The following is a 22,978-nucleotide window of genomic DNA, read 5'->3' on the forward strand; positions in this document are numbered from 1 at the left end:
GCTCTCTACCCGGCACGTGCCGCCGCCTCTGGGGCGCAGGAAGTGAGAGAGGAGGCGCTTGTCCGCAGCGCAGAGCGGAGGGTTCACGCCACGTGTCCTCCTCTCTGTGCCTGAGACGCAACTGAGACACACAGACAATTGGGAGCACAGTCCTTGGGGATGCTGAAGGGCACGCTTGTCTCTGAACTTCAAGCCCAGCGGCCGACCTTGGGCGCGGCACGGCCAGTGCCAGCCCGAGCACCCATCTCAAGTGATGCACGGATTTAGAAGCTCCACCTCGCAGAACTCCCACACACATGCGCGCCAGCCAGGGAGAACGTGATCGGGCTGAACTGAATGAGAACCCGGCCCGAGGGAGGGCACGGTCAGAGCCCAGGGCCCGGCGTCACTGCCCTTCACGGCCACGTGGCCTCCTTCCAGCCACAGGAGACACGGGTGCTATATTTAGACAGGTCCGTGACTCCAGCTGCCAATCTGCCTGTCCCCCAGGCTCGGCCTATGAAGCAATGACGACAGTGGTGAGACCAGGCACCAGCGACAAGGTGCGCAGCAGGGGAGACCCTCGGCGCCCCGAGGTCTGTCTCCCCAGAGGACTTCAGTCTGGAGACGCCCGGTGTGGACAGAGGCAGCCAGGAGGTGACACAGGCCGGGCGCGCCTACTTCTCCCCCGCTTCGCTCTGCGAAACCCCACGCCCACGCACAGGCGGCCTGCGGGGCACGGCCCCCTGGGGACACTGGTGGCCGAGTGGGGGCGGCACAGCTGTCCTCACTCTCAAGTTACCAGCAGGCCGCACCCTGTGTCCAGCCCAGGGAGAGGCTGAGGGTCACCGGCTCTGCTGGCTGCAACCCCGTGGCTACTGAGAGGCCACCCAGGCAACCTCCGTGAACGGCCGTGCGCTCGCTCCAAGGGTGAAGTTCGAACGTGATGCTTTCTTGCCTTGAAAATTAGCTCCTAAAACCCGAGTACTTCTAGTAAGAAATACAGCCCGAGAAATGGACGGAAGAAAGTAATTCAGTCATGGGCTCTCGCGCCTCAGGCACCAGCTTCTTACACGGTGTTACCCTGTCCCCGGTCACTGCGGCTTTTAAATAAGCGGCCTGGAATATCCTCAAAGTCGCCAGGCCCTACGGGTGTTTACTGACCCCTTGGCACGAGGGCGTGTGTGTTTTAATAGACTTTATTTTTCAGAGTAGTTTAGACTCACGGCAAACTTCAGCCGAAGGTCCCTGGAGTTCCCATGTCCCCCTGCTGTGACGGTCCCACAACAGAGGGTACACTGGTTACAACCAAGGACCCACAGCGACACCATCACAGCCAGACACCACCCGCAGCCTTAAGCTGCAGTCTTGGTGTTGCCCATTCTGGGGGCTCAGACAGACGTAAACGCCTGTCACAGGGTCACACAGAGCAGGCTCACCGTCCTAAAGTCCCTGGGCGTCACCTCTTCATCCCTCCCCTGCGCCCAGGCCTCTCCACGCTGCACGTGTGGGGTCGCGACCCTCAGCGTGTCGTGGGCTTTGAGCACTGCACGAGGACACACACCGCCCAGGCCCCAGACGCCCGCAGAGGCGCAGCGGCGGGGAAGGAGCTCGGAAGGCATGGCCGAGGCGCTGTCAACAGAGCCAACACGGACACAGTGACATGGAGAGCTTGGCAGAAATTTAAACATAAACCCACGTGGGTCCACGGCCTGATCACACAACAAAATCCACATTCTCGTGGGATTTAAGTAAAAGCTAGAACATCTAGGAGACAACCCACTTCTCCTCGTCACGGGAGGAGGCAGGAAATGCCCCATCACACGGAAAACACAGCCACCCCACGCCAAGGCAGGGTGGCCCACACATCAGTCACGGTGAGAACTGAGACCCCAAGACCCCAACAAGTAGAGAAACACCTGACGTGAGTGAAGGAAGTCCCAGCACAGACCTGGAAGACAGGAAGAAGAGGCGAAAGGAAATCTGAGATTTGAAAACAGTAACAGCTCTAAAACCTCGCGGGATGGGCGCAGCAGCGGACTGGGTGATCCGAGGGCCCATCACAGGAAATGATCCAAGCAGAACAGTAGGAAGAGAAATGCCTGGCAGGAAACAAACGCAGCTGGGAGCCTATGGACCAGCACCAAACGCTCCAACCCGTGTCCACAGAGCCCCAGAGGTGGAGAAGAAAGGCTGTGTTGCCGAAAAAAAAACATATTTTAAGAAATAATGGCAGAAAACTCTCCAAGTTTGGTCACCGACATACACTCCCAGCTTCTGGAAGTTCATCCAACCCCATCCTGGGACCACGCAAAGGAGCTGACCTTCAGGGATGACCAGGAACCCCGGAAACCAGGACGGATGCACGCCCAGAGCAGGAAGAGGAAGCGCGGGGACCTGCAGGGGGACAGGGACGGGGCAGCGAGCAGGGAGTGGGGACCGTCGGGAGGCAGTGAGGGAGAACCGGGAGCCATCCCCACAGGCAGCGGGTGTGTCCTCGTGCGCGGAGGGGAAGTGGAGACGTTCTCAGATGAAGGCGGAGAAGACCACTGCAAAAGTGGTCCCCCAACCTACCAGAGGAAGCTCTCCAGAGAGAATGGCAGTCACGTGAGAACACCTGGACCTGAGGGGCGACAGAAACGGTCCAGGCAGACATACACACGGTCTTCTTCTTTTTTTTGATCCTCACCCGAGGACATTTTTACACTTATCTTCAGACAGAGTGGGAGGGGGAGAGAGAGAGAGAGACATCGATGTGAGAGAGACACATCGACAGGCTGCCACCCACACGACCCCAACAGAGGCCGGAGACTAACTGCAACTGAGGTACGTGCCTTGGCTGGAACCGAACCCGGGACTCCTTGGTCCGCAGGCCGACGCTCTAACCGCTGAGCAAACCGGCCCGGGCCAGACTGTCCTGTTCTCGAGTTCTTCCGAAGACAGATGAACACCCAGCTGCGTGTGCGGGGCTGTAAGATGTAAGTTATGCTCCACATGAAATGAGAACGTATGGAGTTCAAGGAGACTGTGAAATGTTTGCATGTTTTCATCCCTACAAAACATGAAAATAAACTAAATATAAACTAAAAACCACAGGGAATAATTAAAATGGGATACGAACATTTTTCAAATAACTCAAAAGAAGACACAAAAGGGAAAACTGGAATGCAAGACAGGCTACAAAGGAAAAAAAATTAAATTGTTGACCTAAATCCAAAAATATCAATGAAAGCTACACACCAACATTCTTTACTCCTGTAAATGGTTTACTATAATATCACAGTTTGATACAATGATTGAATGTAAATGGCCTAAACACTTCCAATATATGCTATCTTCAAGAAATACACTTTAAATATAATCAAATAGGTCTTTGGAAGTAAAATATGGAAAAAATACACTATGAAATGTTAACCAAAAGAAAGCTGGAATGGCTACATTGATGTCAGGCACAGAAGAAATATCAGACAAGTCAACAAACATGACCGGGGGTCATGATTACATTACATAACAACAAAAGGGTCAACTGACTAGGAAGACACACTCCTACACATCAATGCACTGAACTCTGAAATACAGGAAACAGAAACCGATCAGAGAAACAGACACATGTACAACTAGATGTTCGGGTTATGCTTTCCTCGTGGTAATCCACAAAGCCGGTGCACAGTCAACAAGGATGTGCAAGAACTGAGAGACACTATCAGGCACAGAGATCGAACTGACATTTCTGCAACACCACCCTACTGGGGCGGAAAACGCATTGTTTCCTAGACATTCACCGAGACACAACATACCCTGGGTCGCAAAACACACCAAGTGTGAAAAGAATCACAGGCATTCAAAGTACATTCCCTGACCGTACTGCAATGAGGCTAGAAATCCGTGGCAGAAAGATAACCATTTATAAGTACTTGGAAGTTAAGTAATATTCTTCCAAATCATCAACGGGACAAAAACATCTCGAGGACTTGAACATAAAGGACAAACAACTGAAACTGGTGGAACGGCAGTCAAGAAGCGTTCAAAGTGTGGTACAGCCTCCTACGCGTATGTTAGAAATGTCTTAAGTCCACCGTCTAAGTTCTCCCTCATGAAATTTGAAAAAGAAAGAAAAGGCTTCAATCCTGGGAAAGGCAGGCAGTCATAAAGGTCAGCAGAGAAAACACAAAGCAACACAGAAAGCGAAGGCTGGTTCTTTGTAAAGACCAATAAAATCGAAAAGCTTATAACAACGACAGTGACGGAACAAGGAGATCCGATCAGCAATGTGAAGAATGAAAAGGAAGTTATCATCGCGGGAACCAGACACGAAAAGTATCAGGAGGGACGGCTCCGCACGAATCTATGCGTATCCATCCAACAACTTCAAGCCCATGAATTCAGGACTCTGGAGAATCAAGAGACAGATCGACACAAACATGGTCAGCTAACGTCTACCCAACATGCCAAGGCGGTTACGCAGCCAGATGGCCGTGTCCTCGGCAGTGGCGCTCGGACAGCTGGACACCCCGTGCCAAGGACAAAGAAGATGGTGACTAGGAGAGCAGGACGAGAAGATGGACGTTGACATCTCATATCTTGCATGAAAGTTAATGCAGAATCGATCACAGAGGTCAGCGGAGAAGTAAAAACCCGGGGCAATCTTCAGAGCCTGGAGTTAGGCATCTTCAGACAGGGCACCAGAGCAAGTCGAAAGCACAAAGTGCAAAAAATACTGGGCTTCCTCACCATAAAAACTTGTACTTTTTTTTTTTTTTATCCTCACCTGAGGACTTTTTTTTTTTTTTTCATGTTTTGTTCAGATAGAGTGGGAGGGAGAGAGAGGAAGAGAGAGAGAGAGAGAAACATCGATGTGAAAGGGACACATCGAGTGGCTGCCACCTGCACGACCCAACCAGAGCCGGGGACAAACTACAACCGAGGTACATGCCCTTAGCGGGAACCGAATCTGGGTCTCTCTGGACCGCAGGCCGACTCTCTAACCGCTGAGCCAAACCGGCCAGGGTGAAAAACTTGTACTTTTTTAAAACAATAGAACACAGAGACCAAGTACGACTGGGAGAAAAATATCTGCAAACCACATATCCGACTAAGGGTTGTATCCACCTTATGTAAAGAACCTTAAAAACACAGCAGAACCGCTCTGTGCTCTGTGCTCCGTGGTCCGTGCGCCTCTCGGCTTGCTCCTGCCTCCCCTGCCGCAGACAGCGGGCCACTCCTGCCCTGACCACTGCCCAGGAGCCAGACCCGCCCCTCCCACCCCCCCGCACTCCCTGGCACTCAGGGCCCACGGTGACTGGCTCCTTCTGCTCTGTCACACACTGATTCCATACTCCACACGTAGTCGGTGTGCTAACAACATCTGTCCCTCGGACGTGTCACTGATGGGCGCTGGCACCAATGCAACGCCCACGGGACTTTGTAAGTTGGGGTGCGGTGAAGACCATCATGCGGTGGACCAGCACAGCTGTGAGGCCACCCACCCGCAAGGCGCTCGCCCTGGCCACACAGCTCTGGCCGAGGAGATGTCCTCCTCTCCCGTTTCAGCGCCAGCCGGGAAAGGGGGCCTTCAGCTCTCCCCAGGAGGGGAAATGCGCTCTCCCTCCCAGAGGCCAGACGACGTACTGGAGAGCAGTCCCTGCCCCGGTCCCGAATTGGTCGGTCCTCATGCAAATGAGGGCTCCAAATCCTCACACTTTGATTGGCCCAACAAGCACTGTGGGAATGGAGCTGCTCTGATTGGTCCACAAAGACACTAATGCGATCGAACAGCACGGCTCCGATTGGACGGGGAGCCTCAGTCCCATTGGCAGAACTCGGACTCCAGGAGCTCCGCCCAAGGGCTGGAAGGCAGGAGCCCCTGCAGGCGGCATCTGGAGCAGACTGCTCCCCGAGAAGTGGGGAAGTGTGAGGGCTCTGGCTCTGTCTGCCAACCCGAGCCCGGTGAGCCACCGGGAGCCTCTGTTGGGTAGGTGTCTTCTTTCTGGGGGCGGACAGAAGCGCACATTCCTGCGAGCCACAGATTGCCAGTGGGCAGCAGTGCCCAGAACAAGCCAGTGCAAGGAATGAGCTCCCTCCCGGTGCCAGGAGGACACGGCCTCCGGTGTCCCACTTTCAGGGTGGGGGCCATGGGAATCAGCGTCCCCCTTTCTGCCGGCTCATTAGAACACAAAGACGACGAGGCCGTGCCACACACAGACTGCCCGGGGCTCTCCTCCCTGGCCCTCCCCGGTCCTCCCTGGCCCTCCCTGGCCCGGCTTTCTGCTTCTAGTTCACTAACCTCCCTGGACACAGGCCCTACACCAAGGCCTTGGGGACACAGGTGGGCCAGAGAAAATGGTCGTGCAGGCTGTCACCTCGGCGAGCTGAGCCGGGCAGCAGCGCTCATGGAGGGGCTGCTTGTCTCTGCCAGACGATGTCGCGGGGACACGCCAGAATGTCAGTGTGCCGTCGGGTACTGCGGACACCCACGGGCACATCTCCTCGGTCACGCTTTGAAACCTGACTGTTACTGGTTGGGGAACTTGGTTGCAGAAGTGACAGGCGAAGCAGCCGATGGCCAGGGTCGGTCAAGGGGAGATGAACTAACACCTGTGGCTACTTGTCAGGTAGCCAGCGGGAGAAAGTGAGTGTCCACAGCCAGTGGAACATGCCATCGTCATACATAGAACACATGATATAAACAACTAGCAAGATGCTCATGCCGCAAGAAAGAACTAGACCAAAAACAGCGTTCAGTGCACAAAGCCACTTCCAGAAGATTCTAGAAAGTGTGAACTCATCTGCAGTGACGGACGGCAGGTCCGTGGCTTTCCAGGTGCAGGTGGAGGGGAGACGGGTTGCGAAGAGGCACCCCAAACCTCTGGCCGTGACGGGAGTCCCGGGCCTTGTCTGTGGTGACGGCTTCTAAAGGGACGCGCAACGGAATTCAGCAGCCTGTGCGCTTCAGCCTGTACACAACACACCTCGATGGGCGGTCACCAAATCTGCACACCTGCGCCATCGCACGGGCGAAAGGGAAAAATGTTCTTGAAGAAACGTCGTCTTCTAAATGGTGAGGAGAGCGTGGGTGAGACATGTCCTTAGTGGGAACCAAGAGAGCCTCGGGCCACCAGACCAGTGACCCCGACGCCGCAGGGCCCTGGGGAGGTGTTCCCGGCACAAAGCCACAGTCCGGCCGCCGAAGGCCATCCGCTTGCATTCTGGTGGGTCAAGGACGACTTTAGTCCTAACTTGGTCTAAAGAACGGTTTTTCCGATCCTTGATCTAACTCCAAGGGAAACATACTTTACTGTTCCTGGAGATCTCGGATTGTGCTCACATCTGGCCTGCGCTCCATTACACGGAATTAAACGTTAATATAGAATTAGAAGTTTCACCTGAGTCACTTGTTCAATCAAAGCTATTACATTTAGCCTGGCCGGTTGGGCTCAGTGGTTGAGCATCGACCCTGCACCAAGAGGCCGCTGGTTCGATTCCCGGTCAGGGCACATGCCCAGGTTGTGGGCCGGATCCCCAGTGGGGGGCATGCAGGAGGCAGCCAGTTGATGTTCTCTCTCATCGATGTTTCCATCTCTCTCCCTCTCCCTTCCTCTCTCTCTAAAACCGGTAAAGAAAAAAAATTAAAAACAAAAAAACAAAGTTATTAGATTTAGTTTTTTTAAAAAAAAAATGCTGTCCAGTTCATTGGAAAAAAAGAGAGACTCCTGAGAGTGTGGTGGTATGTGTGGTCGCTGATCTGCCGGGTCCCAGGAGCCCTCACCGGACCCCGGCCGAGCACACATGGCATCCTGGTGACCAGGCGGTGACGACACACGCCCAGTGCCGGATGATCACACGGCACCTCGGCTGTGAGTGCCGCTCGCTTTCTGCCTCCTGCGCAGACTGTGCCCCAGGACGACCACCGAAGCCCTCGGGCCGGCCCCGCCGCCTGTGTCCTCAGTGGGCTGTTCTGACAAGTGCCCCGTGCTGAGGCCCGTGGAGGTCTGCACCCATCCCGCCTCTACTCTCCTTTCTGATCCCGAAGGGAGAGAAATGCACATGGAACGAACGTGTCGGTGTCTGTTCCCTTGAGCTAATCTTGGCGTGGTATTCCCAGCTCCCGCCTGGCGTGGGGCATCTGGAAGGGGTGTTCTATTTAAAACCTGCTTCAGCAGAACCTCTTTCTGAGAAGGCCTTCCATAAAAATAAACCTGCCTTATCTCAGCCCCGGCCTGCAGGCAGGCGGACTGGCCCTCGTGCTCCGGGCGCCCCCGAGGCGCCGGGTGCTCAGCGCTTCTCGCCACGGCAACCTTGCTGGGCACCGGGCTCTGTCAGGACGGGGCAAAGTGCCCCGTCCAGCCCTTGGGTGACTTTTGATGAACTCTCATGTGTATTTTTTAATTTTTTTTTCTTTATTGATTTTAGAGAGAGAGGAAGGGAGAGAGAGATAGAAACATCGATGAGAGAGACCAATGACTGACCGCCTCCTACACGCCCCCCACGGGGGATCAGGCCCACACCCTGGGCATGTGCCCTCACTGGGAATCGAACCGCTGACCTTTTGGTGCCTGGATCGACGCTCAACCACTGAGCCACACCGGCTGGACAATGAACTCTCATGTTTAAAAAAAAAAAATCAGAGCTAATTAAATGAATACAATGTAAAAGCATCCTCCAGTCGCAGAAATGGATTTACATTTAAACACCCACAATGTGGAGGAAAACAGGCCCAGAAAGATGAACACAGAAACACTCCAACATAGATGCCTGCCGTTCAGAATTTGTTCCGAAATGCTACAAGATGATGAAATGAGAACAAATACCGAATTAAGCTGGGCTTTTCTTTCTTTGATTTTTTTTTTTTTTTAACCAAAGCATTCTTTCACAGAGGTTCAATGTGTCATGTCTCTTTTGATCAATTTATTTTTCGGACCAACAGCTGTGCAGGGCAACACGGAGACGGGAGCCTTAGGTACGTTACGGAGCAGCTGTTTCGGGCCTCCCCCGATGGGGCGGGCCCGTGGCAGGTGCTGAGGACGAGGACGGGGGTGCTTGGCGCCCATCAGGGCCTGACCGTCTTTTTCCAGAGCAGCTGGTGAAATCGTGGGAAGGCGATGAGATGGGCACAGCAGGCCCTGCAGGGGCATCTCTGCACCGGAGAACAGCGGTGCCCCACGCACACAGCCCTCAGACCAAACCCAGCTCCGGACTGGCCTCGGGCAGCGGGGACAGTACCTCTATCCGTACACTTCCTTCAGGGCCTTGCCGGCTGGGTGGGCGCTGAAGGGGGGAGGTGTGAACACGCTCTAGTCGGGCCTGGACCTCGAGTCGCCCGGAAACTCCTTCAAAGCTCTGGCGGAGCCCCACCCCGGCCGAGTCAGGACCCTCCGGGGGGAGCCTGGTTTCATCGGCCCCCCCGGAACAGAACACAGTGAATGAAAAGAGACCCACGTTCATGGGTTGGAAGAACTGATAGCGTTAGAACCTCCAACTTGTCAGAGCTACTTCCAGACTCATGGCCATCCCCGCCAGAACCCGATGGCGTTCTTCACGGAACAAAAGTCCTAAAACTCACGTGAAACCACAGGGACCCCCAACAGCCAAAGCCACCTCCATGCTCCAGTTCCCAACCCTACTGACCGTCCTCGTCACGAGAACACAGTACGGTTCTGTAGCTCTGTGAGGTCCGGACGGTGACCACACTCACCCCCGCAACAAGTTCGTGAGGTGTTCGTAGAGCAAGTCATTACAGCGTGCAGCTAAGACGCAAGCAATGCTGTGTATCAGTGCTATCGCGATAAAACATAAAAAAACAAAACCGGACGTTCTTTCTGAGTGTGCTAACGGCTCATGGGGTGTTAACGGGGCATGCGGAGGGGGGGCAGCTGGGGTTTCACAGGCCTGCTCAGAAAAGAACAGGATGTGCCGTCAGTTGAAGTGGTGCCAGGAAGGGGCTGTCACCCTGCCTCCTGGCTGCCAGGTGGGGTCTGCAACCCTGAGCCAGCTGCCGGACTTCTCTGGGACTCAGTGTCCTCGTCACCCAAATGGTGGCCGTACCGGTACCTACGTACAGTCCCCTGGCTGGGGTCATCGGCAGATGTGTGGAAAACTCAGCCCGCAGACGCTCCCGTGACAACGCCCCGAGACCACGCGTCCATACCCTGGTCAGTGGCCTCCCCCGCGCTGGGCACCTGGACGTCTAACTGACTTCATTCTTACCGGTGTTCGTGCCTGCCTTTGACGTCCCACTCAAAGACCGCAGTTATTAAACGGGGACAGGATCTGCCGCCCCTGGGTCCAGAGCTTGTCCCGTGTGGGTGAGTCTGGGCAGGCGGGGGTCTGCGTCCCTGAGTCCTGACATCGCCACCCGTGTGAGGCCCACAGGCTCAGGGTCCCCTGGCTGCGGCCTGGGCCCGGGAAGCCCTCGGAAGGGAGGGAGCAGCCCTGAGGCCCCAGCCACTCTCTCCCACAGCCCACACGCTGAGGACCTGCCTGTGCTCCGGACGCCCCGATTTCCCAGGGAACCCTCCCACGGCCTCGCCTCACCCCAGAACTTCCTGCAGGGCCCACGGGGGTCTGAACAGGGCACCATGGGCCAAGAGCTGCAACCCCCCGGGAGCACGGGGCTCAGAGCTGGGTTCCCTGGGTCACCTGGCTGCACACGGTGACGCTGATTAACTTCTCCGTGTCTCATGACCCTCCTGTAAAAGTGGGAGAAGCAGCAGGCTCATGGGTGCTGTCAGGGTTAGACGGGTGACGCACAAGCACTCTGACCGGGGCCTGGTGAGCACCCAGCAATGTGGGTGGGAACTGGGGAGAGGCCGGAGGTCTGAGCAGCACCAGCCCAGGGACTGCAGGGAGCTGCCCACACCTTCCCCAGGGGCCTGTGCCCCACCCTGCTCGGCCTCTGCCCCGACCCTCCCTGTCCTGCCCTCAGCCGCGTCCCCACCCTCCCCTCTGCTGGACTGAGTGTCTGAGGACAGAGTCTGGGTGACTCACCGCTCAGCCTCTTCCTGCACCCCCACATTCAGTGCTAACACTTGAAAGAGCACGGGATGGATTTCTTCCAAATCAGAGACATTCTGCCGCCGGGAAGTGAGACCATCCATTTCCCGAAGGGCCGCGGCTCTGCTGAGAACAGCGCTTTCCGAACACGGGGCTTCACCCGAGTCTCCGCGCCCCGAAATGACGCTCCGCTACCGTCGGACGGAAGACAGGACACCGCGCAGAAAGCTGGTCCCCTGGTGTCAACGTCGAGGGCATCTGCAGCCATGGCAGGCTGGGCACCCCTCCCGGCAGGTGCTCGGCCCCCCCGCTCAAGGTCCAGGACTACACTAGAAATAAGGGGCCGCACTCCTAGAAACAAGCTGCTGCCCCCCAGGCCCGTGGGCACTCACAGGGCGGAGCCATCGGAAATGTAATGAACTGGTATTTCCCTGGCCTCACTCAGAAGTCACTAGAACTGACCATAAGTCCAGGCTGTGCTTTTAGAAAGGTTTTAGGCCCTTTTATCAAATCTGCAGACAGGAGACATGGTCGAACGTGGACCGGAGAGTACACAGTCCAAATCCACTGGCAGGCCACCCTGGCACCTGCTCCCTCCTGCACAGCAGGGACGGGGGGGCGGAAGGTGGGGGGCGGCAGGTGGGGGGCAGGTGGGCGGCAGGTGGGTACAGTGGGGGTGGCAGTGGGGGGACAGGTGGGTACGGCAGGGGTGGCAGTGGGGGATCAGGGGGTGGCCCAGGCTCCGAAACAGTGAGAACTGAGCAAACTCAGCCTCTCAGGGGTCAGGACTCCCCTTTAGCAAAAGGACAGGCTCCCAGGGCCTCTGCCGAAGCCAGGTACTGAACACCTGTTTCTACCCGGTCGATGCGCTTGGGGTGGGGCTGACCAAAGTCCTGTTTCCTGGGACAACGCGGACATACGTTCTCACAAACTGCGGTCGTTTGTCTGCCCCGCACAAGGGCAGGGGACAGCTCTAAGCTGTTCTGGGACCAGCAGTCCCTTCCGGGCCCCCTTCCCAGGGGCTCTGTAGACTCACCCGTGTTTTAGGGGAATCACCCAAGGTACCCAAGCCTGCAGAGGCCGCTGGACCTGGGGACAGGTCGCCGATGGAAGGAGGCTGACTGCAGACCCGTTTACACTCTCTCCAGTGGGTCAGGTACGGCCCAGGACGTGGGACGCAGCCCGGGCTCAGAGCAAAGCCTCCCCGGAGAATCGGTACCGGCCCCACCGGCAGGGGCCAGCGTTTCCACCTGGGTCCCCAGGGGACTGAGGGAGGACGAGGTGTCTCAGCATCGCGTGGCAGAGGGTAGACCTGAAGGCTGCCTTTTCGTCCACTGTCCTCGCTGTCAACGCCCTCACCTAGTGACCAGGCTGCATACCTCTGGGCTCCTGGTACAAATCCCAGCCCTGCCGGGACCCTCCTGGGGAGCAAGGGCTGGTTTCTGCACATACATGAACGAGAACGCGTGTTCATGCCCGTGCGTATTCCGCGTCGTGAGAACCCCCGTCCAGACAAAGATGCGATGAGAGCGGCGTGTGCAGCCCCACCCGAGGTGCTCCTGAAGCCAGCCGCTCAGAAACCAGTCCCCCGGGGACTTCCTGTCAACCTCAGTCAACGTCCAAACCCCGAGGTAGGAGCTCGGCATCATTTTAATCTCGGAAAATGAGAAGTCAACATCGTGGCCCTTCTGCCAACGAGGCATGTCTTCCGGAGACCCCAGCTGAAACGCAGAGACAAGGGGCTACCCTCCCCAGTTCTCCTGCAGATGAAACGCAGAGACGAGGGGCTACCCTCCCCAGTTCTCCTGCAGATCTGTCACGATGTGACAGAAGACAGGACGGGAAGGAAAGCATCATGAGACCAACAAATTACTCCAAAAACAAGTTGAAAACAAACAGAACTGGGGACTTGAAGAGAGATGTTCCGCCGGCACCGTCCCCACGCGAGCCAAGCACACCTTTCAAGGGACCTTCACGACACTAAAAAGCCCCCACTGGACGCCGCTGGGTGCCTCGTGGGTTCTCCGGGGTGACGATGGGGAGCCTTCACCTCCAGGGTCCTTGGGGTCAGAGGGCACGAGCAAGGTCAGACAGGGCCCACAGCCAGCTCCGCAGAGCCTCCCCTCCCCTCCGCTCCTGCCTGCTGGGGCCAGACACGAAGGACACTAACCTAAGAAGCCCTGTCCGAGGAGCCGCAGGGGACGCTGTTCAAGGGTCCCCAGGGAGGCTGTGACAGCGTCACCCAGGTCTGGCTGACGGGACCCCAGGCCGACGCCCCGGGACATGAGTTGGGTCCAGGCTGTTCCTACCAGGAAGGTGGCTCGTGTGTGGACACAGCAGAACACCAGGCTCTGGTTACATCACAGGCACGAGACGCTGTGAGCCGAGTGGACACCCCAACAAAAGGGAGGCTCTAGACGGCTACCCTTCCCCAGCAGGGTGACGGCAGAGCCTCGTGCAGGGAGAGAAGGCGGCAGGTTCCACAAACACGTCTCTGCTCCGGGACCCAGGGCTTGGTCGGCTCCCCCCACACTCCCCGTGTCTCCCTAGCAGTGAACCCCCCAGAGGGTCACAGGGGTGACGCAGCTAGAAATGCATTCGCACTGTGACAGCCAAGTCCGGACCCCAGTGCCCCGGGCGAGGAGGAAGCCACGCGGGCGCCTCTGAAGGACGGTCTTTGGAGACGTGGTTGAGGACATCAGCGGTGCGGGCACCGCTGCCAACACCGCGGGCACCGCTGCCAACACCGCCTGTCTCCTGCGGAGCGGACGGCCGCTTGAGGGACTGGGGCTTCGGAAACCGTGTCCCGGGCTTGCTCTGGGCGATGGTGACCCCAGGGTAGGAGCACACGGCAGGGTCCTGTGACCCTCCCACCCAGAAGCTGGAGCGAGATGGTCACCCCTCAATGCAGAGGGCCGATGGGGATCCCAGCGGCCAGCGCAGGGAGGTGACAGGCGTCCTGTGGGCAGGAGACAGCGGTGAGGGAAACGCCAACACCAGGCAAGGCCTCGGGGAGCCCTGCTTGTTGTAGAAAAACGTATCGTCCAAACCGCATCATTCCGAAAACATGAAACACTGTGATGAGTTAAAGAAAATACTGATGAATAATAAGGAAATATTTCAGTTAAAGCCTTTTTCAATTTAAATTAGTCTAGTTTTCCGACTCGGCTGACTGGTGTGAAATCCGCACGCTGACCTCAGGCACGTTCTCCAGCGTGGTGTGCGGGGGCTGTCAGACCCGGGCCGGGCAAGTGAGGCGGCAGAGCCTGGGGGCTCCCAGGGGACACACTCAGACGGCACAGGCCCAGGGACACCAGATCTCATGAGAGGACCCAGCTCCTGCGAGTCCGTGAGTGGTGGTGTCGGGCCGCCGGGGTAGCACCATGATGTCAGGGTGGCTCCCACACCGAGTGGGAGGGAGAAAGTCTTAGCTCCACCCAGCAGCTCCTCCGAGGGGGAGGAAGGGCGGGCGGGCGGGGGACCTGGGCGAGACGCTCCCCATGGCGAACGTCGAGATTCTGACCACAGCCCGTCTGTCTCTGTCCCGCCTGATGGTTTCTTACTGAACATTAGTGGATTCCGCTCAGCTAATGGGCTCCGGCCCAGGAAGCCACATGGAGTCCCAATACCTGGCCCCAGGAACACGGGTGCTCCTGCAGGTAACCCCACCGGACGCTCCAGCTCAGCCCCCAGCGCTGCCCGCAGACTCTGCTTTGGGAACCCACTGGTGTGCAGGTGCTGGAAGTCAGCTGCAACTCCCTCACCCACACACGTGTGCACACACACATGCTCACACATGCCGACACACACCTGTCACACTCATGCTCACACAGAGACATACCCATCACATATTCATGCTCACACACACTCATGTTCACACACTGACACACCTGTCACACACAATCGTGCTCACACACATTGACACACACTCATGCTCACACACACAGCATACACACCACTGTACTCACATTCTCACAGTCACACACACACAAGCTCGCACACATCATACTACCTTCTCACACACTCACACGCACACACGAGCTCATGCGTGGACACCTCAGTGTGCTCACTGCTGCTATGTATATGTACCTTTGGGTCCGGGCCTGGGGTCTTCCTCTTCTGTTCTCTGACCCTGCAGGCCGCTCGGGGCTCAGGGACCGAGGCAAACCCCTGAACCAGGCCGGCCGCCTCCCTCCCCCCGCCGACTCCCAGGCCGGCCGTGAGGCTGGACGCGCTGGTTGTCGCCCTGGCCACCATCGGGCGCAGACTCAGACACCTTCCGCCCCTACCTCTCGGCTGGCACCGACTTCCACACGCAAAGGTGGGCGTGGCGTAGATGACAGGAACAGAGACATTGGCCTCCTGACCAGGCCCCGACAAAAGGCCAGTCGCCGCAGCTCCTGGGGGGGCGGGCACGTCCACCTCCCTGTTCAGGTGCAGAGAGACCACTGCCGAGATGCCAGCTGCTGGTCAGGCCGCATCCAGCGACCGCAGCCGCACTTGGAGCCCTGCACTGCTTTCTGCGAGCTGTGCTCAGAGCAAACTCGGGACCAGCCTTCAGCAGGGCCCAGGACTGCCAGGGTCCCCCAGGACCTGGTATTGGCAGGAGGAGCGCCGTCCCCTGCCAGCCTGCCCTCCCAGGCCTCGCCGAAGGTTAGAGACGTGACCCCTCAGCAAAGACTGCCAACGCCTCCTGGCTCCTGAGCTGCTTCCCCGGAGACCCGAGTGGCCGGTGATGGGACTGGCCAGTGGCGAGGGCGCGAGGAGCCCTCTGCAGGGCTGGTGGAATCGAAGAGGTGCTGACACTATGCAAATCAGGGCGGCGGTAACATGTTGCACCGGAACCACACTGCAGAGGGACAGGGAGCGCCTACAGGAGGCTGGGCCCAGCTTCCTATTCCTGCGCCGGTGTTCCCGCACTAACCCTGCCTTTGATCGGATAACTCAAACAGGATTCACGGCCAAGCAAAAGGCGTCTGGGGTCAGGGAAGCTCCCCTGCCCAGCCCAGGAAGCCCCTGCCCTCTCTTGTACCCGGTGTGACGCATGAACACGTTCAACATGGAGTAAGGACGACCTGCTGTCTGGAGGGGAAAGTGTCCCTAAGACAACGCATGGCCCTCGTCTGGCTCCGGGGCAACGAGCTGAGAAGGGGTGGGGGTGAATGAACCAGGATCACGGAGGATCTGGCTCACTTTGGGGACTTGTCTCCCCCACAGATTTGGGGTGGGGGCGGATAGGGGCGTCAGTGATTCCATCGAAAGCCACCCCTGCCTGTCAAGGCGTCACGGGGGGTGGGGGAGGGGGCGGAGTCTGCACAGAGGCTTCTGGTCTGGGGACCCGTCTGCCAGGTGCAGCTACACAGCATCTTCACTGCGGCCCGAGACGCTTTCCCGTCGCCTCCTTGACTGAACGGAAGTGTTTCCAGCCGTGGGACTCATCCTGCTTGGACTTGGCTGCAGACCGGAGGGGCGCCTGCGAACCCCTCCAGGCTGCGTAGCATCTCCCAGCCGGGAGTGAGTGAGGAACACAGATCTGCCACAGGCCCCGAGCACGGAGCGAGCCTGGGCTGCCTTCAACACCGCGAGGGCCTGCAGGAATCCCACTGCCACTTTGTAAAAGGCAAATGAAACCACGGGGCCACGGGAGGAGACACGTGAAGACAGACAAGCAGGGAGACACACGGGAGCGTGACAGGACGCGGTCGGCCATCCGTGCAGGTGCGAGAAGCCGGCAGGGGCCCTGAGCATGAACACTCGGGGGCCCAGTGAGGTGAGGACGCAAAGGGGTGACGTGCAGGGTGTGGGGCAACATTTAAAAATAATAGCAGTTCAGCTGGTGTGGCTCGGTGGATGAAGCGTCGTCCCATGGACTCAGAGGTCCAGGTTCGATTCCTGGTCAGGGCACAAGCCCAGGTTTCTGGTTTGATCCCCAGTAGGGGGCGTGCAGGAGGCAGCTGATGGATGTTTCTCTCTTTCCTTCCCTCTCTAAAATAATCAATAAAAACACTTTAAAAAAATAACAAAGACCTATTGTCAACAGAGCAATATACACATGTACCAATAATATAAGTCGTATTAAATATATTAAGTACAGAAAAAGTACAAAAGTGAAGGTCTATAAAAGCGTTCGTATATATCAAGTCTAGGTCCTGTTAGAGTGTAAAGTAACTGAAAATGTGTAACTAAAATTGGTCAAGATCCACAGACCCCATAATGAAATGCGGATGGGGCGAGCCCGGAGCCATGTGTAAGAAAAATACGACCCTCTACCCAATGCTCTGCTCAGTCAAAGCCTACGCCAGAATCAAGCACCTCGACACTTTAAACTTGCACAGCCTCAGTCGAAACACCTGTGGTATCAAATGTTTCTGCTCATCTGTGAGACTTCCGATCAGAATTCTGCTCAATGACCAATGTAATAGCCAAGCCCAGGGAGGCCTAGAAACCTAAACCACTTATTATGGTCCTGCAGAGACAGCCTATAATCTTGTTTTCTTAATAATTATGGGAGGACTCTTGGGCGTATGTGCATTTTATGACTTCACTGCCCAGATCCCAAATTAAAGAGGCCCCTGGACCCAGACCTGCGTGTGGGGCTGACACTCAGCCGGGCTCTGGGGAGAGCAGAGCACTGAGGATGGCCACGGCCTCCCAGGGAGGGGCCCAGGTTGCACACACTTAGTCACACCGCAGCTTCTCCGTCCTTGCACAACCAGAGCTGCAGAGAAACATTTAACATGCTCTGAGATCACTTGCTAGTGTGACAGGGACATGCCCGACTCCGCCCACTTAATAAGAAAAAAGTATAGTTACAAAAGCACCAAATTCCTAGGTCTACTTTCCATCAAACCGTGCCCAACTTCTATGTTCTTAGAGGAGGTGCCAACATGAACGACTCAGTTATATAACGTTATCAACCAGTGCTGCCCCAGTAAATGTAATGGAGACTGAAAAGAACAGCCCAGAAGCAATAGCTTTTAAAAATAGACCTCACACTGAATCGGAAAAGCTTAATGGAACAAATAATTACACATGCTATAATTTTAAAGAAGATAAACCCATTCTCTAACACGTAAGCCAAATGCCTAGAAAACATTAAAAAAAAAAAAAAAGCTATCTACCTAAATGTCTTATTGTGGTGTACACTTATATTTGTAGGTTTGCGAGAGCTGCATAGAAAACGTCTGTGTGTTTACCAATAAGAATAGCAGGCCTGCTGGACTTAATATTAACTGGGTACGCTCACGTTACTCACTTCGATTAATTTTTAAAAAACTATTCCTTGTTCTAATCACTTGATTAAATTATTAGAGAAATGCCCAGCTGGTGTGGCTCAGTAGATGGAGCGTTAGTCCCGTGGACTGAGAGGTCCCAGTTCGATTCCTGGTCAGGGCACGTGCCCTGGTTGTGGGCTCGATCCCCAGTAGGGGGCGTGCAGGAGGCGGCAGATCCATGTTTCTCTCTCACATGGATGTGTCCATCTCTCTCTCCTTTCCTCTCTCTCTCTAAAAAATCAAAACGTATTTAAAAAAAACAAATTATTGGAGAAATGAGTACCACCCATGTCTGCCTGAAGCGCCCATTGTGATGAGACTGACCGGCAGTTTCCCTGAGTTCCACGTAAGCTTCGTGCCCGAATACAGGCATCGAGCTCGTGCTCCATTCAACAGAAACATGTCTCCTCCCTGGAAAACAGATTGACCAGCGTCCTGCCGAACCCCAAACACGCTCTCTCATTCGCACAGAATTCAATGCAAAATGTCACCCTGGGTTCCGTCACCCGCTATTGGGACCGATCTCACAAATAAGCCGATTTCTGAAAGTAAACAGGTCGTCTTAACTGGGCTTAAATCTATTTTAAAACTTTACAAAAGGCAAATTCGCCTTTCCTCGTGGTCTAGAATATTCTGTCAGTTATTACACTTCAACTGAGTTCTCCAATTCCTTGGAGTAACATCGAGTCTGACTTGCGGGTTTCTTCTGTATGTCCTCCTTCCTAAAAGGATAAGTCACCGCTATTCACAAAATGACTAAGAAAGACATATAACTTCACTGCAACTAAAAACGCACACTTGTGTTCCCAGCAAAGATGACAAATGACTACCTATTAATAATTCAGTCAGATAATCCGAGATAGGAATCTGCACGCGATTTCTCTGACTGTATAACTCCCTTTCACTCATCGACCCCCACTAGCTGTTTCTACACAAGAATGAGTCCAGTTCGTGACATCGGTTGGAAAACTGATCACCGACTGCAAGTCTGATTTGATAACCATCGCGGCAGCACCCAAGAGAAACCAAGTTCACTTCCCCGGAGCGTGTGACAAGCTCAACCTTGTTCTCGGGCAACAGAGGAGCAGGTCAGAGAGGACCAGTCATTGCCCGGGAGACCCTCCGGAACCCCACTGCCATGTCAGCCTCCAAAGCCAGACACTTCACTCCCCAGCTTTCCTGGTAAGTGAGCGATGCACCCACATTATATGAAAGATTCAAGAAGCCCAGCAGTCTGCTCCCTACTTCCACGTCTCAGGAGCAGACTGACAAACCTGGCGGGGGGGGGGGGGAGCTAAACCAAAGAACATATATGCATACACGCATAGCCAATGGCACAGACCACAGTGCAGTGATGGGGCGGTGGAGACGGGGAGGAGGACGTCAAAGGGGGAAAAAGAGGGACATCTGTAACAAAAAATAAACACCTTTCATTTTAAAAAATACTCAAAAGCCCAAACCAGTTCTCTCCTCTGATTTTAACTCACAGGACCCTGTTATTAAGCGCGAATTCCCGGCCGGGAAACAGAAACGCAGGGCTGTTTCCCCAGCGCCCGCTCACCAAAGGTCCTGAAGCCGAAAGGGCGATGGATGAGCTCGTCGGGACAGAAGTTAAAGGCCGTGTGTCTGCTTCTTGGGCAAAGACGTTCAAACAAGCAGAACAGGATACAATTTCAGGTTCGGTCCTGTTCGCAGGGAACGTCCTTTGTTTCCCCGGGGCCACCAGAGCTCAGAAAAGCCAAGTGAGAACCTGACCCGGGGCGTCGCGCCGGGCTGGAAAGAGAGCCCCGAGTCGGGGTTCCAGGTTTCACTCGTATACTCAGATTTCTACGAAGGGTTTTACTCTCACTGCGAGCTCTCTACATATTCATTCGAAGGTGACCGGACAAAACAATCCGGTTTCCTGTCGGCTCCTGAACAGGTTCCCAAAGCATAGATTTAAATGTGATTCTGCTTCAGGTAGGGACGCCCTTTCTGTGAAGAGGGACTTCCCACACTTATTTTCTTTTGGGGGGAGATCTGTTTGTTCAGAGGGAATGACCTAACCACCACTAAGTGCACTGCAAAGAAAAAAAAAAGTCTTGTCAACATTCCTCGACTTCGGCATTATTTGTTTGCTAACCTGGCTCATTTTTTTCCTGGCATTAAAGGGAGAGGTTTTTAATTTTTGGTGTGTTTTTTTTTTTAATAGCCGATTTGAAAACCTCTGGCAGGCTTGGGTGACAGGAGCCTGTGGGCACAGGGCAGAGTGAGTCAGAGGGAGCAGGACGGCAGAGAAAACAGATTAGTTGTCCCCAAAGCAGCCCGGGTCAGGAGCAGTTGCTGAGCTGAAAGTGGCCCACTGAGGAGCAGGTGCCGCCCCCTCATTCCTTTCGCAGGACTCACACACTGTTTGCTCCCGGCCAGGACAGGGCTCCTGCCCCCGGGGACTGCGCACCCCGCTGCGAGGCGAGGCGGCCCTGCGGCCTGGTCTGGAGGCCGGTGGATCTAACCCCAGCTCAGTCCCTGGTAGGGGTAGGGCCGTTTCTCTGGAAGGAGGGATGTGAGCCTTTCTGCGAGTCAAACGTGGAGTGGCCTGTGACCCGCACAAGCGAGGTGTGGGATGGAAACACGCCGTGGAGGTGCGGGCAGGGACCTAAGCCCGGACTTTAGGACCAAGGCCGGGTCCCAAGTCAGCCCGGCCCCTCCCTGCGCCCTGTCCACTGTCCAGGGGACCAAGAACACGAAGTCGGGGAGAGGGACGATTGTCATGAAAACTTCCAGGGCAGTGCCCTCTACATGACCCTTGGAGACCGCGGAGTCCTACGTCTTCCCAGTCTGGGAACCTGCCCTTCTCCCTGCGGGAACCGTGGCCAGGGAGGCAGAGCAGCCGGACGCTGGCACAGGGCACGTCAGTGACGGGGCTGGAGTCGGAGCCCCCCCCCCCCCCCGCCGGGCAAATGTTGGAGGGACCAGGAGGGCTCCGTGGGGACCCTGCCCGCCGGGACCCCGGAAAGGGAGCGCGCGCGCGCACACTCGAAAAAGGCTCGGGCCTCCACCTGACACTGTCACCTGGGCAACGACCCGGGCGCACAAAGTACACAACCCCCTTCCCCGGGACGCGGGGCGCGGGCCACGGCGGGGGCGCCCTGCCTGGAGCCAGCGCTGCTCCCTCGCCACCGCCTTGCTTCCCGTCCTCCGGTGCCCGCGCCCCAGCCCTGTGCCCGCACACTCCCCGGTCCCCGCCCGGCGCTTACCCGGTGGGGGGCTTGGCGGCCGAGGCGCACGGCGCGTCCATGGAGCCGGCGGGCCCAGCCGAGTCAGGAGCTCGCGGCGCCGTCCTCATTCACTTTATCCGCGCTGACCCATCGTCCGCCCACGCGGGCCGGCGGAGGACAGCGGCGGGCCTCTGGGAGGGCGGCAGGCAGGGGCTGGCGCGTCCCGCGGGCGGGGGCCGGCGCGCAGGGAGGGGCCGGGAGCCAGGTGCGCCGCGCCCCCGCCCGCTGGCTCCGCCGCGCCCACGCCCACCGAGCGCCGCCCCCGCGCAGCGCCCCGCCCGGCCGGTTCCGAGACCTCCGCCCGGGGAGGGAGCGCGCCCCTCCGGGCCTGGGGGCGGGAGGCGGGCGGGAGGCGGCGGGGAGGAGCTGCGGGAGCCGCACCACCTGGCGCAGCGGGCGGAGGAGGGCTAGGCGGGCGGGCCAGCGGGGAGATTTCGAGGTTGCAGAATGAGCAGAGAGTGACCCGTGTGGCTGGACACCCGGGCCGACCCTGAAACCAGCAGAACCTTCATCCACGCCACAGATATCTAGAGCAGACGGTCTCAGAGTGGGTCCCTGCGCGCAGCACCTGGGGCCGCCGGCGCAGCAGAGCCTCCTCCCCCTGTCCCAGCGAATCGGGAACAATGGGGCTGGCGCAGGGCCGGGCGGTGCCACCAGGATCTCTCTGGGAAGCACGCTCAGGTTCGCCCAGCTGGTCTGCCCGGCGCCCCAGAAGGAGCCCAGTGCCGGCCCCAGGCAGAAATACCCGCAGAGGCAGCTCCGGCTGGGGGCCTGAGCTGGGCACCGGAGGGGCCCTGATCTGCCGAACTTCACCCACACACTCCTCCCAACCAACCCCAAAGCAGTGAGAGAGATTTGGGTCAGTATGAAAGTCTAACCTACAAAAACACATGTCAATTTCGTGTGGTTCCCAGGACCAGGAATGAAAGGCCCAGAAGACACTGCGGGATGGAGGGAGCCTGCGGAGTGGTCAGCGTGGGAGCCTGGCTCCCGCTGGGACCCTGTCCTTGGACAAGGTGCAGAGGCTGCCTGAGCCCTCCTAGCCTGTCCCCTTGTTCTCATTAACAAAGCGGGAGAGCAGTCTAGATACAGAGTGCAAAGTCCTCGCCACAGCACCCAAGGCCTTGGGCGCTCAGGTGCGGGCACCCACCCAGAACCGATTCCTACCTGGGAGCATGGCCTCGGAGCTCACGGGTGCAGCCCAGCCTGCAGGTGGTTCTTGCAAGGCCTGCGACCTGGGGCTTCTCCTGGGGGACCTGCCTCCTGCTGCTGGCACCCTTGGGTCTCTGTTCAGATGTCAGCTTCCCAGAGGCCTGGGCATGCAAGCTCAGGCCCCCTCGTCCTGCTCTGGTGTTCTTCCAGCACTTATTACTGTGCGTGTGTGTGTGCGTGTGTGTGTGTAATTTGTTGCTGCGTATGTAAATAAAGTTTGTTTACATTTATAATTAACAGTTTATATTTGTGCGCATTTGTAAACTA

General features: G+C 56.9%; 1 protein-coding gene across 1 annotated transcript in view; it reads right to left on the minus strand.

The window, feature by feature from the left end:
• Positions 1–21,601, minus strand: part of LOC118620478 (protein cordon-bleu-like) — a 98,719-nt gene extending 77,118 nt beyond the window's left edge. The window contains exon 1 of the mRNA XM_036247576.1: positions 21,479–21,601. Coding sequence (XP_036103469.1) covers positions 21,479–21,567 — 89 coding nt within the window. The 5' untranslated portion in view covers positions 21,568–21,601. The remainder of the gene's footprint in view (positions 1–21,478) is intronic.
• Between the last annotated feature and the right edge of the window lie 1,377 nt (positions 21,602–22,978).

The sequence above is a fragment of the Molossus molossus genome, unplaced genomic scaffold (assembly GCF_014108415.1).
Source record: "Molossus molossus isolate mMolMol1 unplaced genomic scaffold, mMolMol1.p scaffold_m16_p_7, whole genome shotgun sequence".
In the NCBI taxonomy this organism is placed as follows: Eukaryota; Metazoa; Chordata; class Mammalia; order Chiroptera; family Molossidae; genus Molossus; species Molossus molossus.